The sequence below is a fragment of the Phoca vitulina genome, unplaced genomic scaffold (genome assembly GCF_004348235.1).
Source record: "Phoca vitulina isolate PV1807 unplaced genomic scaffold, GSC_HSeal_1.0 scaffold55, whole genome shotgun sequence".
Lineage (NCBI taxonomy): Eukaryota > Metazoa > Chordata > Mammalia > Carnivora > Phocidae > Phoca > Phoca vitulina.
The window spans coordinates 5,757,034-5,775,589 of NW_022589758.1; the positions used below are offsets into that span (position 1 = coordinate 5,757,034).

The following is an 18,556-nucleotide window of genomic DNA, read 5'->3' on the forward strand; positions in this document are numbered from 1 at the left end:
AATTGCCAACAAGTTTCAAAATCAAATCCTTAAAATTAAAACAATGGCTGTGTTTGTTGCTGCTGCTGTTTTCAATAAAATGGCATTTATAGGCCACAAAGGAAGGGGGGAGGAGGAAGATCCCTGTTGTACATTTTAATTAAGTAAAGAACAGCATTTGTGAGCAAGAATGGAGGACAGAGCCATGAGGAGCAGCCTGCAGCCGTGGGGTCGGCTGCAATTTATGGGACTGGATTTGAGTGTGCAAACATGGAGAACCCCCCTGGATTAGCTATCCATTCGTGTGTTTATTTGTTCATTGTTTTTGGAGATATCCCTGCTGGAGATATAATTTTGGAGTCTAAATATTGTGTCATTTCCCCTTTAACATGTTCTCATTTTGCCGTATGGATCCTTTCTATGTGATAAATGGCTTGTATATTCTTTTCTGGGTTGGAAAGACCCATTTGAGGGTGGAATAAAGAAAGAGTTAGTGGAAAGAAACCCTCACCGTCCTGCCCTCCCCACCACCACCACCAGCAGCCGCATAAGGCAGCAGGCAAGTGGATTAGGGCAAGGCTGTTTTAGTTCTTCAAAGAGAGGAATCTGAAGGAGTCTTCTATCATTCCTCATTAATTAGAACCATGATGTTTTCAACCACTGCCATTCTGATTTCACTGAGCTTCTGGTTTCAGGGATTTGATGCCTTCCGGGCTCATCTTAATGACTTTCTATTAATCACTGTGAGAAATGCTCTTCACATTACACGGGGAGAGGGGGCAGTCTTTCAGCCACATAAGCATGGACTGGGAAGGAAACCCACAGCAGATTTTTCTTCCAGACATTCTGGCAGCCTGCTTCTATCGCTTTTCAGTATGCAAATCATACAGCTGAATATCTGGGTTGGTGAAATAACTCAGAATCTAGTTCCTTCCCTTTGGAGGGAAAGAAAGGTGACATTTCATGTCGGTTGGGTGCTGCAGCTTTTACCTACTGGTGCCCATCATACTTGCTTTCCTATAAAGTGTCCCCGTGTCAGTGACCCCCACGGGCAGTACGGCTCAGGGTGTCATCTGCGGGCTGGGGCCAGGTCATGAAGGGGTTGTGACCGGTACACCGCGCGCTGAGCGCAGGAAGTGTGCTTGTTTGGAAGCGCTCAGAGCGGTGGGCACCGCTGACTTCAGACGTGTGGCCAGGGGACTCGTCTAGGTGACCAGGGAGTAGACCAGTCCCGGTCTGTCAACCACCCGTGGTGAGGTGCAGGCGGCACACGGCATGCGTAGTAAAGTCATGTACAGCAAGACCAGCTCTCCGTCTGTGGGGGGACGGAAATAAGAACGAACTGCACCCCAGATGGTGTGAGAAGCCGGGTTCTGGCGTTCACATCTGCACCTTCTCTTTCACCACTTCTGCGTACGTAGGATGGATGCATATGTGTACCTGCACACCAGGGTGGAGGCTTTGCCTTCAAGGTAAAAAAAGAAAAAAGCCTCAAGTTTTCTCTGTTATACGGCGGGCCAAATGACATCATAAATTACACTTTTGTGTAACTGACCGAAATATTCCAGCATGGATCAATTCAGATCTGTGAGCCATTTTTGTTGATTTTAAATTTAACACTCACGTGTATAGTGCCATTCAGCGGCAGGAACCGTTCTAAGGGCTTCATGAAATTCATTCATTAATCTCATTCATGTCCTTCCCCCTCAACTTTTGGCAGCTTTATCTCATAACACAAAAGGCTATATGTTGGTCCTGCCAAAAGAAGTCTGTCGTGCGGTGACTGGCAGAATGAGCAGAGCAGAACACCATTTCTGGCATAGGCTTTCATGCCGCATTCTTATTTCTTTGAACACGCAATGAAAAAATGCTTTATTGGTTTCTAATGAGCCACTCAGGAAAAGCAGTAACCGCGAGAGGTTGACATCTCCATGGGAAGCCATCTTACACCACCCCAGAGGCCCAGAGATACTGGCACAAATACGTATGCCATGACAAATGCTACCGGTCCCTTCTCTGCACGCATGGCTCATGCACGCATGTCACACACAGGGCAGAGGCACAAAGCAAACGAGAAAGCGCCAGGGCTGCTGATGAGAATGCTCCTTTAGCACACACCAAGGAGACAGCACTTATTCGGGCAAATAAGTCCATGTCCTTGCATCAGAAATTCACACAGACACTTGGCAGAAGCATGAGCAGCTCAGGAAAGTGCGGCCGTGTCAAAAACCACAAGTACCCGGATGTTAACTTTACAATTGCCTCCTGCTGTTAAGGTCACTCACTGTAATAGCGTCTGTGGCCCTCCGTCTTTCCCGGTGCAGCTCGGTACAGAATTGTCCCTTCAAAGGTAGTCTTTCCTGACAGTGAATGAGAGAAGAGAAGGGGAGAGAAAAACAAGAGGGGGGAAGGGGGAGCAAATGATGGCAAAAGAAGGAAGAGGGAGAGTCTTTAACTGAACTTGCCTTCAATGAATCCGCTGTAAGAGTTTTATTGGCAAATTAATTAGAGACCATTAGGCAGAATTTAAGAATGTTAAGGAATGAGCCCAAAGTCCCCACGCAACCATGATGGCAATGAGCACCCAGAAGAGGGGCTTGCTTCTGCAAATGACTGGCATGTAGATTAGGCCCAATTTAAACCTGGAAGCCATTTCTGCATTTTAACTCAAGAAAAGGAAAACCTCAATTAACCAGAAGAAATCCAATTAATTGGATTCCTTAATGAACTCAATTATACAGGGCAAACTCCTCTTTGGAGAGTATGACCCATGCGTAATATAGATTTAGGCCCATTATCTTTTATCTTCTACCCCTAGGGCCCTGTATAATACAAAATGATATCTATGACCCCAAGATTCTCAACAAGGCACAGAATTCTCTTTAAAGATTTTACCCTTCGTACCTTTCAGCAAGAAAAGGCACTAATATGCTGGGGGCGGGGGAGCTCACCAATAAGGATTGAAACCAATAGTGGCATCCGTGTAGATGTAAGGGGTTTTCTGCTTAGCACTGCGGACAGCAGAAAACCCTATTTCTTGAAACACCTTAATTGAGCTTTTGCCATATCAGTCACGAGACTGTACTTAAGCATGAGGACATAGGACTCACCCACTGTCAAATTCAAATTATCTCTTTTTTGTTGTTACAAGTAGAGGTTATCAAGAGCATAGGACTGGACACATAGCTAAAGGCCAAATTTCTCTGGAATCATAAGTACAGAAAATATACACACACTGTCCTAGTTTGAGTACACACACACACACACACATACACACACACCCCTCACAGAGAATACCATGGGCAGGTAAAATGGTTTGCTAAAGGCAAACTCAATTAATAAATGCATTACTCTACATTACCCAACAAACAGGTTCTCTTATGGCTTACAAGCTAAATATCAAACTAGAGGCCAGTCATACAGCTCACTCATAATAAGTCTGAGGGAGAGAAAGGCAGGCTACATTTACAGAGAGAGGAACTGAGAGGGAGGGAGCAACTTGTCTCACTTCTTAGAACATTCTTTAGGAAAATGGAAAACTCCAACAGGAAACATCAAGTCAGCTTCTGGGCCACGTCACTCCTGAGACATGAAGAGAACTGTGAATAATCAGATGGACAACTGAAATGCCATCGGGTATTTCCCATTTCCATGTCCTACAGGCATGGTGGGACACCCTCCTTCTGAAGTCTGCCCTTTTTGACAAGTGTGCTCCATCCAATTAAAGCAAAAACTTAGATGTTCAAAACCACTGGCTACGTAAGAATCATCCAAAGAAACAAGAGAGTGTCTCAAAGGTTCGTGTTAGATTTGCAGCTCTTGAGGACTTTGATGACCAAAAAAAAAAAAAAAAAAAAAAAGAGAGAGCAAATAACAGCGGCTTGTTTTATTTGGGTAATTTTTATTCTGCTTCACTTTGGTCATCAAGGTGACATTATTCCTAAGGACGCAGATGTTTTGCAAGCGAGGTCCTCCCAAACTAAACAGCGGGAGTCCTCTCAGTGTCAGAAAAAGAAAGCGGAAGAAAAAGAAATCAGTATTTTGATAAAGTCCCTCCAAGTACAACAGAACTTCCCTGTGTTCTTCCCCAGGACCAAGTCTGAGGATCACTGAGGGAGACCACAGCTCTGATGTCTCTGAATGGCCAAGCATGTGTGCAAAGACCTGTTCACTGGCAGCAAGGCGATGGGAAATGGAGCCTGGGCTGCGGGTGAACGAGGACACACATGTTCTATCTAAAGCGCAAAAGAGACGGGCAATTGGAAAGTTCATGAATATGAGTGTTTATTCCATTGGCAGAAATACTCTACTATCACTATTAAGTATTAATACCTGAAGGCAGCAAACATTCTAAAAGGGAAGAATTTTAGGGGCACCTGGGTGGCTCAGTCATTAAGCGTCTGCCTTCGGCTCGGGTCATGGTCCCAGGGTCCTGGGATCGAGCCCCACATCAGGCTCCCTGCTCTGCGGGAAGCCGGCTTCCCTCTCTCCCACTCCCCCTGCTTGTGTTCCCTCTCTCACTGTGTCTCTCTCTGTCAAATAAATAAATAAATAAATCTTTAAAAAAAAAGGGAAGAATTTTAGAATTTCAACAGAAAATCATATGCTTATCCTAGCATCTAATTTTGCTTAAAACTGTTTCATCAATTTGCTAATTGCTCTTCAATGCTAATAGAATGTCATATACAAAACAAATAACAACTAATACTAAAAAGAACAAAATGTACAAAATAAAAAAGAACAATCTTTATCTTACAACTAATGAAATACAATATTTCTATATCATGAAAGTGGTTTGCCCCAAGTTTTAAAAGGCCATCTTCATCTTTGTCTTAGCTTGACAAATCACTAAAGATTCAGAATCTAAAATCCCAAAATAAAGAATTAGGAAAACAACAAAGTCAATTCAAACTGAAATCTCCTAGTTATTAATGGTTACAGAAAGAAAATGCAAACCTTGTCCCTCTGAAAATTATGGAAAATAATTGAAGAAAATGTTTCTGTAGCTAAATGATGTTTTTTTAAAGAAAAAAACTAACAGGAATACTTTTTGGTTTTACAACAATTACTTTAGAATCTGAGAAATTCAATAATATTAAAAAATATGTTAGAAATAAAAGACACATTTATGTCTCAAATGTGAAGCAAAATTTGTCTGAAAATGAAATTGAACAACAGTAATATCTGGATTTGCCTCAGCGTCCAAATAAATCTTATGGATTCAGGATATTCTCTGATTATAATTTAATATAATATCAGTATAATTTATAATTAGTTCTTTTTTTAGAGAGAGAGAGGGAGAGAGAGAAAGAGCATGCATGAGTGCGGGGGGAGGGAGAGGGAGAGAATCTCAAGTAGACTCCCCGCTGAGCACGGAGCCCAACACAGGGCTCAACATGGAGCTCAATCCCAGGACCCCAAGATCATGACCTGAGCCAAAACAAAGAGTCAGCAGCTTAGCCGACTGAGCCACCCAGGCACCCCTATAATTAGTTCTATTTCACATTTAGTCAATACCAGCACGTGCAAAATGGAAAATGAAAAGGTAATTAATTAATCATGATCTGCAATAGGAAGAAATAATCTAAACTCTAGTCAAATTTGAAATTTGTCAGATGCTCTGTGAAAGGGTAAACTGCAGGCCAGAATAAAGGCAATACCAAAGTGTGTGTGAAAAGCCTGAATATAATTGTGGCCTCGTCACTTATAAGCCATGCCACACCCAGGACTTAGTTTCCCTGGACTTTAGGGTTCTTATCTGACACCAGGCTGGACGATCTCTAAATTCCTTTCTATTCCTAAGATTCTGCCCACACTATTATTACAATCACTTGGATGTTTTCTTTTTGAAAAACCTAATTTACTCAAATTTTTTTCACCATTGGTCTGCTACATGGGAGCCCATTTCATTCTTTTAAAAATTCCTTGTTGGTGGGCGCCTGGGTGGCTCAGTTGTTAAACGTCTGCCTTCGGCTCAGGTCATGATCCCGGGGTCCTGGGATCGAGCCCCGCGTCGGGCTCCTTGCTCCGCGGGAAGCCTGCTTCTCCCTCTCCCACTCCCCCTGCTTGTGTTCCTTCTCTCGCTTTGTTTCTCTCTGTCAAATAAATAAATAAAATCTTAAAAAAAATTCCTTGTTGGTGTCATTTTGCAAGCCCCAACAGATCTGGGTGAGAATCGTCGGTGGCTGCTCACATTCAAAAACAAAGACAGCTGGACATTATGAGCCTTCATATAGATGATACACCACCATCTATGACATTTTAGGGAATATATATATATATTTCAAACCTCAATTTAATCAAGCCCCTAGATGTGATTATCAATTTACAGGAACACAGAGTCAATAGCATAACAGAGATGAAATCAGCATAGACAGATGGTGGGAAATTAATGGACAAAGGACCTCAGTTTGTTCAGTAAAAAATTACAAGGGAGGGGCTTCTGGGTGGCTCAGTCGGTTAAGCATCTGCCTTCGGCTCAGGTCATGATCCCAGGGTCCTGGGACTGAGCCCCACGTTGGGCTCTCTGCTTAGCAGGAAGCCTGCTTCTCCCTCTCCCACTGCCTGCCACTCCCCCTGCTTATGCTCTCTCTCTCTCTGTCAAATAAATAAATAAATAAATAAATAAATAAATAAATAAATAAAATTACAAGGGAAAAAGGAGACATGGAGGAGGAATCCATAGATTTAGAAAGACTTGAAACACATCTGATTATAATCAGATACAAGTTACAAAGCATGCACCTCCTCTGGATGCACATTCAAACTAACAAATTGCAGGGACGCCTGGGTGGCTCAGTTGGTTAAGCGACTGCCTTCGGCTCAGGTCATGATCCTGGAGTCCTGGGATCGAGTCCCGCATCGGGCTCCCTGCTCGGCAGGGAGTCTGCTTCTCCCTCTGACCCTTCCCCCTCTCATGCTATCTCTCTCTATCTCATTCTCTCTCTCAAATAAATAAATAAAATCCTAAAAAAAAAAAACTAACAAATTGCATTAAAAATAGAAGACTATGGGGTGTCTGATTGGCTCAGTCAGTAGAGCATCTGACTCTTGATCTCGGGGTCATGAGTTCGAGCCCCATGTTGGGTGTAGAAATCACTTAAATAAATAAAACTTTAAACAAAACAGAAAGCTATGAGGGGAAAGTGAACACTGACTGTATATTTAATTACACTGAGGAATTGCCATTATTTTTTTGGTGTGATAAGGATTTTAAGACCCCCCCTTTTATTGATACATATTGAAATATTCATGACTGAAATTATACGATATGTGGAGTTTGCTTCAGAATAATATGGGGGAGGACTGGGCCGTGGTATAATTGCAATGAAGTGGCCACAGGCTAATGAATGTTGAAGCTGGTTGCTGAGCACACAGGGGTTCATTACACTATTCTCTCGACTTGTGTATATGTTAGAAATCCTCTATAATAAAAACCTCTGTGCAAAAAGTACCTTTAATGTTCCATAAATTCTATAAAATACAATAGCGTTTTCAAATTTAAATATGGAGCAAAACGTTTCTGCTGCTACATAGCTATGAACTTTCTTATCTGAGGTAAAAGGTTTAAATCAACGTTATCAACCAATACAATTGCTGTAATTCTTTTCTTGACAGATTTAGATTACCCTGAACAAAGATCTAAAGTTCAGAGATTTTCATAACCAACCACCATATATAAAAATACATCAGGGTAAAAGAAAAGCAAGTTCAAGCAATTTGCACCTGTCATTCAAAGATAAAAATGCCTCCTTAGAGTAAGAAAGGACTCAGCAAGTGCTTATTGAACACCTGCCATGTGTCAAGCTGTTTGGGCACACTTCCTTAGAAATATAATGCCAGGTTTCTTGTATTACATTCATCCATCGGTTGACAAAACTCACCTTAATAACTACGCTCAAATACTTTCTGGAAATAGAAATGTGAAGAGGACAAATACCAAATAATTACGTGCACGTGTAGGGGTGTGTGTGTGTGTACAACAAAGAGAATACAAGGATACACTGTACACAAAATTTTCTTCATATGTACCAGAACAGATTTTATCTCTCTTAGAAAAAAAAAAAAACAAAAACACCTCACCCGTGATGTCTGGTAGCATTTAAATTAAGAGGATTTTTATATGAAGCCACAAGACTCTCTAAAAATTACCAAAATGACATAAACGTTAGGAATATTAAGTGGGCTGGTCTAACAAAGACCTTGATTAAGTACTGTTTAGCTCATACCAGAGTAAAAACCTAGATGTCTTTTGTGCATGAACTACCTTTGTTTTTCTCAGTTTTTGATAAAAGTAAGTAGGCATTTACTACTACAAGATGTTATCCCGGGGGAAAACTGGATGAAGGGTACATGGGATCTCTCTGTACAGTTCTGGGTTGTTTGTTTGTTTTTTTTTCTTTTTTTTTTTTTGCAACTTCCTGTGACTCTATAATTCCTTTAAAATAAAAAAAAAAAATTTTAAGTAAAGCACACTGAAACTACTGATGCCATTCTCTGCAAATCAGGAATAAGCAGAATCATTCTAAAACCAAAGGTTCCGCTTAGACAAATCCTACCGGTATATACGTAACTTCTGTATGTGGTCTGGGCTACACTTTATACATTTTACCATCTGATAGCCATTGTATCATCAGAGTGTAAACAGCTACCGAAAAGCCTGTCAGAATGCTGAGAGATGATATTTCTCCTTCAGGGGATTACTTCAATTCAGCAAGCCACAGGGACATCTGCTTTGGTATAAAGTCCTTTGTGACCACCATTGTCCCCAGATCCCAATAGGACTGGCCTTTCCACCTTTTTCCTCAGACGCTCATGGAGCACCTGGGCCACCTTCGTGAACTACCAGCTTGTGTACTCCCTTTCTGCAATGTGAGCTGACTGATGGCAGGGACTCTGTGTATCTTCAGTGTCTTGTGCAGTGTCTCAGTAACAACAGGGGCTCAGCAAAGGTTGAATGAATGAGGAATAGAAGAAAAGAAGGAAGGAAGGAAGGAAGGAAGGAAGGAAGGAAGGATGGATGGATATGGGTGGACAGATGGAGGGGAGATAGATAGATGGGCCCTCTTGTACTTAACTGTATAAACAGGAAGATTGCCAAGGCCATGTAGTTCTTTCAGAATCATCCATCCTTGTTAGGAAACCATGCCTCTTCAGGGACCTCAAAACCCCTCAATAAGGGACAGATTCTGTGGTAACTAAACATGGCTGCTGAAACTTTGGGGCTCTCCTAGTTCTGAAATGGAGAGCTTTTAACTGAATGAGTGTTGGGGAGAACAACCCCTCCAAGAGAAACAGCCTCTTCTGATCATGTGAAGGAGGCTAAGTGCCCAGAGAGACCATTCCACTCAGTCTCCTAACCTCCTGCCCCAGAAATTCCAGCACCATGCACTTTGAGCTGAGGGGGTCAGGCAGGGTCAAACGTCCATATTATTAAGTTAGAGCAAGAGGAGACAGTTTATTTCAATAGTTCCAAAAATACAAAAGGCATTGCTTCTCTGCCCCTCCAGCTGTGAAAGCATAGCTAACATGGCAGGATACCAAGAAGTCAAGGTTCTCCCAGAGAGGTCGTCCAATACCCCTCCAGATCTCCTTTTCTGCATCAGTAAAGGAATCCCAAAGTAATTTCCACATGCAGAGACAAAATGCTTCAGTGAGCATGGTACGTGTGCGTCAGCCTCAACATACAAACTGGTTATATGCCAAGAGTTTATCATGATTAACAATGAAAGTGACCGTTTATGGACAGCCTTATATGGCTGAGGTGATTTATATACATTATTGCTATTAGAACTCATAATACACTTCCCCACGGAAATACTGGCATGATGACCCGATTTGGTCCTCCCTCCAAGAAAGCCCATTTAATCCACAACATCCCTGAGGTACAGTATTGTGATCATAGGGCCCAATTACCAGGTACAACACTATTCCCATATATAAAAGGAGACCCCAGGGAGGTTAGAATTGATGTGCAGTTCAGGACCTATAGCAACTCCCACTATCATGGGGTCAAGGACATTCACTGCCCTCCCAGCTTTACTCACTAGCCGGGCCATGTTAGCAGAGACTTGCTTCACCCCAAGCCAGAGAAGGCAACAGGAGCTCCAAGATGCTTCACTTGCTCCAAAATCACCCCCCGTATTTCCTACCATAGACCCTAGGATGGAATGGAGTTCAGGGGTGGGTGGGGTCCCTGGCATTGGCAGTAGAGGGAAAGGGTATAGCTGAAGTCTATGAGCCAACCGACCAGAGCTGCTGCTTCTATGTATGAGAGGCTGTAATGAGCCCGAGCTGCTGAGAGACCAAGTGAAGAAGGTTGCCTGAGCACTTTTCCAGAGTGGCGTTACCTCCAAACTGGGAGTCTGTCCATCCGATTACTGGTTAATTAAAAGAGACACGACTAACTTGAGAACACTGCTAAAATCAGATTTTTCCCAATGGAAAAGAAAGATGTTTCAGTATTATTCTGACAGGACGGAGTTTAGAAAGGGAGGTCTGCAACCCCAGGTAGTGCCGCACCACGACAGTCGAGCCTCTTACGACATTCACGCCATGCCCTTGGCTCAAGACGGGGTACAAGAGATACACAGACGCCCATGTGGGAGGTTGGGTTAGCGACTGGGAGAACAAAGCTTCCCGGTCCTGACCTTTTGCTCCGTGAGCTGGAAAGGGCAGCAGAGAAGCTGGAGGGAGGAGAGCTTCAGGCCCTGGAGAAAGAAAGACCTGGAGTCCGTTCTCACCATCGCAGAAAGACATGCATGCTCACCCAAGGTGGGGCTGGCCTCTGGGCTGTCTTGTCATACTGGTAAGGAAACTGGCATGCAGTCTTCCCGAACACAGCCCTTCTCACCACCAACGGTTTTTGTGTGTGTGCGTGTGCCAGTTTTCTCCAAGTTCCTCAAAGGATGCTGAGAAATACAGTCTCATTTGGTTCATTTAAAAAATAATTAGCAACTTGCAGTGAGAGAAGTGTATGGAAGCACAGTAATATGAGCCATAGGAGAATATTAAAATGGCACAAAGGCTGACGGTCACCTATCCAGAGATGGACAGCATGCGCCTGCGCACACATCAAGGTGTGCAGTTCACACCTTTACGAGGATAACCTACTACACCGCAGGGGTGAAGGCAGCACAAGCAGAAGCGTGCTCGTGAGCTTCCGTCACTGTCCCTCTGCACAGGCTACAGAAAAGTGGGGAGGCTGGAGCAGCACCCGCCGGTGCCCCCACCCCGCCCCCCACATGGGGGACTTCCTTACTTGACTTGGAGAGCTGCTCATCCTGAGAGATGCCCAGGTCATCCGACTCCCCTGACAGCTCCTTGATGAAGTTGGAAGGAAACATTCCGGTCTTCCCATTGAGAACGCCTTCCCACCATCCTTCTTCTACCTGCACAGATGCAAACAGAAGAACAGAGATGCAGGCCTCAGGTTAGACAATATGGCTCCCAGTTTTCTCTCCCATCTGTATGGTGCACAATGCAGAGCCCACACAGGGAGAGCGGAAGGAGTTAACAGGGAAAGCTTACAAGTTAACAGGGAATGAGATCGCAGACCTCACAGAGTCTCGAGATTCAGACTCAGTAAGGGGGTGCTGAACCTGGGGCCCAAAAACACAAGTGGAAAGGGATTAACAATTTATTTTCACTAACCTCGGACTGAAATTTGGCATTTCCTTTGGTCACAAAATGTAGGTAAGACAGTAATCGTAGAAGGACCCGTGACTCGTCCCCAAACAAATCATGGACATTTTCCTATCACAGCACAGAAGCTGTGGGTATCTCAAGATATCGCTTGCACCCATGACTACTATGAAGTGGTGATAGTTACCACACCTTCTGGGGACCTTGTTATCTAATGTATTCATTACAGAATTATTTATTAATTATAATAAGAAATTACACAGACTTTCGTATCAAAATTTGCTTTTAAAATAGCTTGATAGCTATTTCAACGGTTCCCTTTGTAAACTTATGTTTCATTTTAAGCATTTAAAACCATTATTTAGCAAGGGACAGTGGCTTCCCCAGATTACCCAAACTAACTAGACGGCTGAACAAAAACAGTTAAGAAGCCCTGAGCTAAGAACTCAATCGGAAGGTAGAAGGACTCCCTGCAGGTTTCTGAAGGGTTCTAGAGTACCCTGAAATGGAGTGCAACAGGGTGAAGGGAGGTAGGGAGGGCAGCCAGACCGCAGGCCTCTGGGTAGGGGAGTGAGGGCCGGATCTGGGGGAGCAGTGACAAGGGAGAAGGCGGGCATAGATTTGAAGGCCCTTTGAAGTAGCAGCTGGTCTTGAGCCACCAATTAGCTGGGGCGAGCAAGAGGAAGGTAAAAAGCCATCCCAAGATTTTGTGATGGAGCCACTAACAGAACAGCAGAAGTCCGAAGTCAGAACAGCAAGGTGGCTTCTTAAAGGAAAATAGCAGGACATTCTGAGAACAAGCATGTATTAAGTTACTCACCCAGTGCAACAGAACAGAAAGAGACCCTGAACCTTTGGACTTTTTTTTTTTTTTACCCCATGCATATAACACCAACTCAAACTGATAAATACAATTTAACAGCTAAAACAATTAAAACAAAAAAGATAAAGAATATTAAAGTAAAAAGCCCAGTTCAAATCCTACTGAAGCTCATTCAAATTTCCTACCAAGCCGAACCCTGGTTCCTATCTATATAATGGGGATAACGAATACACTTGATCAGTGTTAGAGACAGATGTATTATGGTTCTACACTAGGGGCTAGGGACACAGAATTGTACAGGACATGGCTTTTTTTTTCCTCCCCGAAGCAGTTGACAATCTACCAAGGTAGAAAGGGCATGTGGTTGAAAGAGGGGAGAAGAGGGGCGTGAATAAAAACTAGCAATGGGAGGTGAATAGATGGGAAAATGCCATGACTCCGTACAAACAAACTTGTTACACGAAGTCGAGCTCACCCAGATTGGGGATGCTACAGGAAGGCTCTGAGAAAAAAAGAAATCAAAAATGAAGGTTGGCCTTGAAGAGGAGAAATGGTAGATATATATAAGTAGTGCGGGGGGGTGTGAGACACTCCAGAAAGGGGGAAGCTGACAGAACCTGTAGAATGGAGACAATGAGAATGGTGTTTGGAGCATTTTTTAGGGAACTCATGGGATCAGGCTTGCACTGTGGCGATTATATCTGCGTGATCACACAATCTTTGGGAAAGAATCCAGATATCCATGCACAACTGTCCCAGTGACTATTCAATAACACATCGTGGCATTTAACAGCACTTCACTTGAAACCATTCCATGTTTCTATGCCAACTCAACTGATATGTGTTATTCTTTCAAGGAGCTTTTTATAGGATTAGGACGGTTGGGAAAATTCGCCATGAGCCTGAATACAAATAGTCACCGGATTTGTGGTGGGGGATCCTTTGTGCTTGTCCTGAATAAGGAACCATAAAATGACCTTCTTTCTCCAAGAATCATAGGGCAGGAGGGAAAAACCAAGGGCACGGACCGCAAATGAGCAATCCCTAGCGTAATCCGCAACCGTGCGGGGCAGCTGGGCCAATTCTATTTGATTCAGTCTGACAGTATCTAAAACATTCCTGTTCCCAGTAATAAGCGACTCCAGCCTGAGATCCCTGAAGGAAGTACCCCTGATGTGTGGGATTGCTTAGCTGCCTGCTGGGAAAACAGGGGCATCTTTACCTCACCACACCCCCAGACGCCTGCATCAGTGTCCCAGCACAGTCTGAGAGGAGTGGCCAACAGGGAAGCAGCAGGAGTCTATCATTAGCCACGCGGTGAGTGGAGGGTCAGGCAGTAAAACCACCGCTCATTGCCTGAGGGGGTACACTTCTCATGACAGGTGCCATGGCGGGGGGGGGGGGGTGTCTGGCCCCTGTACCAGTGAGAACCGTTCAGTACTATTTCTTCGTATAGCCGGCTGCTTTCGTTGTAAGATTCAGGCTAGAGATATGAGAGAAAAAAATGATCCTCACTCTCCCACTATCCTTCTTCAGCAATATTCTAGAGTTCAACTTCCTGCATTAAGATGAGGACCCTGAAGCCTAGCCTCATTCATTCAAAAAGTAAAACATAGTACCTTACACTCCGAATGAATAAGAATGAAAAGCAGGGAAATCATCAAGGGAAACCCTCGATGGGGGTCTCTGAAGGCCTGATTCCCCCACAAAAGGATCTGCCTCGCTTTGAGGAGCAAATGGGACCAAGAGACAGGATGATGTTAGCCGCTGTGCTTAGTTAAGTAGCGCCATGCCCAGGCCTAAGTGCCCCTCCCTATCCGACCAACAGTTAATAAGCACCTATCCTGCACTGCCCTAGGACCTTGGGGCAGATTCACTGGTGAACAAAACAGACAAAGACAGTGTGCTTGAGAAGCTCCTGCAACAAAGAAAGGAACATACAGAGCCTGTGCACCCCCTGCTTGGAAAATCAAGCTTGCTTATGTTTGTTATTTAAAAGAGAGAAAGAAATGTGTCCCTTTGTAATAAACTGTGGATTATGGATGTTACCAAGGGCTTACCATTTCTGCCCCAAGGAGAGTAATAAAGGGGAATCGCCGCCCACCTTCTCGCCCACCAACACACACTCATCCACAGCCTGCTGCAACAGAACAGCCCCCACCCTGTGCCCCTGGGCCCAACCCAGCCAGCTCTGGAGCCCAGGGCTCCAGCCCGAGAGAGAATCCTACCTCCGGCCCAGAGCTGGGAACAGGGTAGTTTACACCTGGCAGTGTTCGAGAAAGAAAGACACGGTAAAACGACTTCAACAGCTTGTGCTGGGGGCCCTGCAATTGCCATGTCTTCACAATCACCAGCATCTAAGTGGGTTCAGGGCCCAAGGAGCTCATCTCTAGCTATTTAGCCCTGTTGGAAGTTGGGGAAGCAGCTGGGTGAATTTCAACACTTCCACCCAATTCTACGCACATTATCTACATTTGTAAGGCACGGCAGAGAGGATGCCTGCGGATACAAAGATAACCATGCTGTCCTAGGTACACAGCTATTCCGAATAGTTTCGACTTACCAGTGTTGAAGCTTTACCTGTTAAACTATACTGAGAAAGGGAACAACAGATGTACCAAGTCTAAAGTCTACCTCAAGGTAGGAGTAGCATGACAGAAAAACCCATTTAAGGGCTGCTATAGCTTTCTACATGCAATTGACCCTTTGTTGCCCAAACCTCAGTCAGAAGCACGCTGGAGGGGGCGCTGAGGGAAGCATGGGGGAGGGAGAGGCACATGGGCAAATGAGGTCAGCCTCATTGTTCCCAGAGCTGTTTTACCATTCTTTCCAGAAAGGAAAATGGAAAAGTCAAGCTTTAAGGAAAGGCCCACATCTTAACATTACTAAAAATTTCCTCAAAATGTATTCAGACTTTATAGGTTGTATGTTTCTAGGAATTTATCCATTTCCTCTAGGCTGTCCAACTTGTTGGTGAATAATTAATTGCTCATAGTAGTCTCCTTCAATCCCTTGTCATTCTGTGTTATCATTCGTAACCTCTCCTCTTTCATTTCTGATTTTATTTATTTGAGTCCCCTTTTTTTCTTGGTGAGGCTAGCTAAAGATCTGTCTATTTTGTTTATCTTTTTGGAAGACCAACTCTTAGTTTCACTGATCTTTTCTATTATTGTCTTAGACTCGATTTCATTTACTTACACTCCGACCTTTGTTATTTCCTTCTTTCTACCAATCTTTTTTTAAAAGATTTTATTTATTTATTTGACAGAGAGAGAGAGAGAGACAGCGAGAGAGGGAACACAAGCAGGGGGAGTGGGAGAAGGAGAAGCAGGCTCCCGTGGAGCAGGGAACCCGATGCGGGGCTCGATCCCAGGACCCTGGGACCATGACCCGAGCCAAAAGCAGACGCTTAACGACTGAGCCACCCAGGTGCCCCCTTCTACCAATCTTGCAGTTCATTTGTTCCTTTTTCTAGTTCCTTGAGGGTATTATGCTAAGTGAAATAAGTCAGAGCAAGACAAGTACTATATAATCTCACTTTTTGTGGAATCTAAAAAAAAAAAATCAAACTCATGGATGCAGAGAACAGACTGGTGGTAGTTGCCAGAGGCAGGGGCTGGGGGGTAGGTGAAAGAGGTGAAGGGGGTCAAAAGGTACAAAATTCTAGTTATAAGATAAATAAATCCCGGGGATGCAATGTATAGCACGGTGACTATAGTTAATAGTAGTGTATTATATATTTGGTATACAATACACTGGTTGTTGGTAAGAGAGTAGATCTTAAAAAAATTTCTAACTATGTGTAGTGATAGATGGTAACTAAACTCATTGCTATAATCACATCACAATATATACTATACATGTATCAAATCATCTTGCTGTATGCCTAAAACTAATACAGTGCTTTATTTCAATTATATCTCAATAAAAAATTTATTCAGAAGTAATTAAATGAGAATTTCCATACTGGCCCTTTTTCCCATCTTTGAGAGGTAAGGGAAAGTATTTTCAAAATTTTTTGAATGCCAGAGAAATACTTAGTTTTTAAAAGTTTTTTAAATTGAGGTATAATTCATATAATGCACACGTCTTAACAGTACAAGTCAATCAGTTTTCACATATGCACCTGTGTAACCCACACCTCTATCAATATACAGAAAGTTTCCATCACTCCAGAAAATTCCCTGTACCCCTTCCTAGTCAATCCACCTCCACAAGCAACCACTCATCTGATCTCTACCACCTATGATTGATTTCACCTTTTCTAGAACTTCATGTAAATGTTCTAACACATAGTTTTACCTTTTGAATATTGCTGAAAAAATACAAATTGTTTCTAGAAAACATCTTTTTCTATTAGTGGAATTAGGGAAAAATATTTTTAAGGGAACCACTCCCTAAAGGCATAAACACCTACATTATTTTCCATTTTAGTTGCTTTAAATAACCATCCCTGTTGATTTGGGGACATGAAAGCTGGTTGTGCCAAACAGACAAGTGTTATCTAGGTCCTAAATGCCGGGGCCAATATTTTCCCCCAACTCCTGTGTAGTTCATTGTCTGATTACCTCTTTTTGGCAAGGCCACAACATTCCATATACATAGGAAAGTGATTTTTTATTCCCTCGTTCTTCTGAGAATAAGCCTATTCCACATGAAAGGGGCCCCTCAAAAGAGAAATCTGCAGAGTAATTCAAAGGGAAATGATTGAAGAAAACATACAATTTCTATTTAAGACTTCAGCAAACTCTGCCCAATGAGACAGAGCTACATCCATGATTTGCCTCACAGTGGAAAGGGTTTTTGGTAGGGCCCTTCTCGACATCCTTCAGCAACGCTTGACAGCCCTGTCCTTCAAAATCGCTACAGGCTAGTCTACAGGTCCCCAAATTCCTAAATGACTCTGTGCTAAGGCCTTACTCTCACTCCAACTTGAAAATCTGAGCAAAGAGTAAATCAAGCCAACAAGATAACTTTTCTGATGAATCAAGATCCTGAAGCTTTGTCCCGCCACTATTCACAGGTGAGAAAATTATCCATGAGGGTTGTGTTAATCTTAGAAAACCCATTTGTAAGAAACCTTCAAATGGGGGTATTCCTTTAGAAGTTCAGTGTAGGAGGGGCGCCTGGGTGGCTCAGTCGGTTAAGCATCCCAGGGTCCTGGGATCAAGTCCCACATCAGGCTCCCTGCTCGGGGGGGAGCCTGCTTCTCCCTCTCCCTCTGACTGCAGCTCTCCCTGCTTGTGCTCTCTCTCTCTCTCTTTCTCTCTCTCTCTCTCTCTGTCTCCCCCTGACAAATAAATAAAATATCTTTAAAAATAAAAAAGTTCAGTGTAGGAGGTACCGTCACTTATCTCATCCACATTTCATTGCTGGGGCCAGCTTCTGCTTCCCATACTCCACACCTGCTGCGGAAGCTTCGCAGGTCATCCCTGACTCCAGAGCAGGGCTGTACCAACACCCTGTCCTCCCCCCTCCAGACTAGCCCAGCACCTTACACGATATACCCTGTGCTTGCTGAAGGAATCCAAATACTTCTCACCTTCCACGTGCCTGGGGATGAAATTCTTCCTGTTCTAGGAAGCGTCTTCTTCACCTTCACTGAGTGCCCTTGTTTTTAAATTCCTTCCTCATTTGTCAATGCCATCGTTTGCCACTCTCGTACCATCTAGGTTCTTACTTAGCTTCTTAGCTGTGCATATCTTACCCTCCTTAACTATACTGAACATGTTTCAAGACAGATTCCATTCACTAAATCTCTGAATCTCTATGAACCCAGTTTCTGTCACAGAGTAAGCACTCAAATATTTGATAAATTCCATAGCTATGCAAATCTCTTATAAATACATTTCAACTTGCAAATATGTTGCTTTTATACAGTTGTAGTCTGTTTTGTGGGCTGATGATGCTAATCTAATCACCTTTTCTTCTAATCGTGGCTTCCCTCTCCTTAACATGCTCTGTCACCTCTGCAAATTACATCATCAGACATGTCTACCCAAAATCACTGGAAGAAATGACTGTAGAGCAGCCCAAGCTCTTTGGATTATCACATTCTAATAAACAAATTTTTATATTAATGTTATCTCTTTTTTTGAAAAGATAACAAAC

General features: G+C 43.3%; 1 protein-coding gene across 8 annotated transcripts in view; it reads right to left on the minus strand.

The window, feature by feature from the left end:
* The window catches only part of SH3KBP1 (SH3 domain containing kinase binding protein 1), a 327,794-nt gene that overhangs the window by 133,924 nt on the left and 175,314 nt on the right, over nucleotides 1-18,556 (minus strand). For 4 of the 8 annotated variants that reach the window (XM_032389633.1, XM_032389630.1, XM_032389637.1 and 1 more), the window contains 3 exons: nucleotides 11,240-11,369; nucleotides 10,629-10,688; nucleotides 2,265-2,339 (listed from right to left, as the gene is read on the minus strand). In XM_032389633.1, coding sequence (XP_032245524.1) covers nucleotides 2,265-2,339; nucleotides 10,629-10,688; nucleotides 11,240-11,369 — 265 coding nt within the window. The remainder of the gene's footprint in view (nucleotides 1-2,264; nucleotides 2,340-10,628; nucleotides 10,689-11,239; nucleotides 11,370-18,556) is intronic. The other 4 variants (XM_032389635.1, XM_032389631.1, XM_032389636.1 and 1 more) reach the window with 2 other exon arrangements.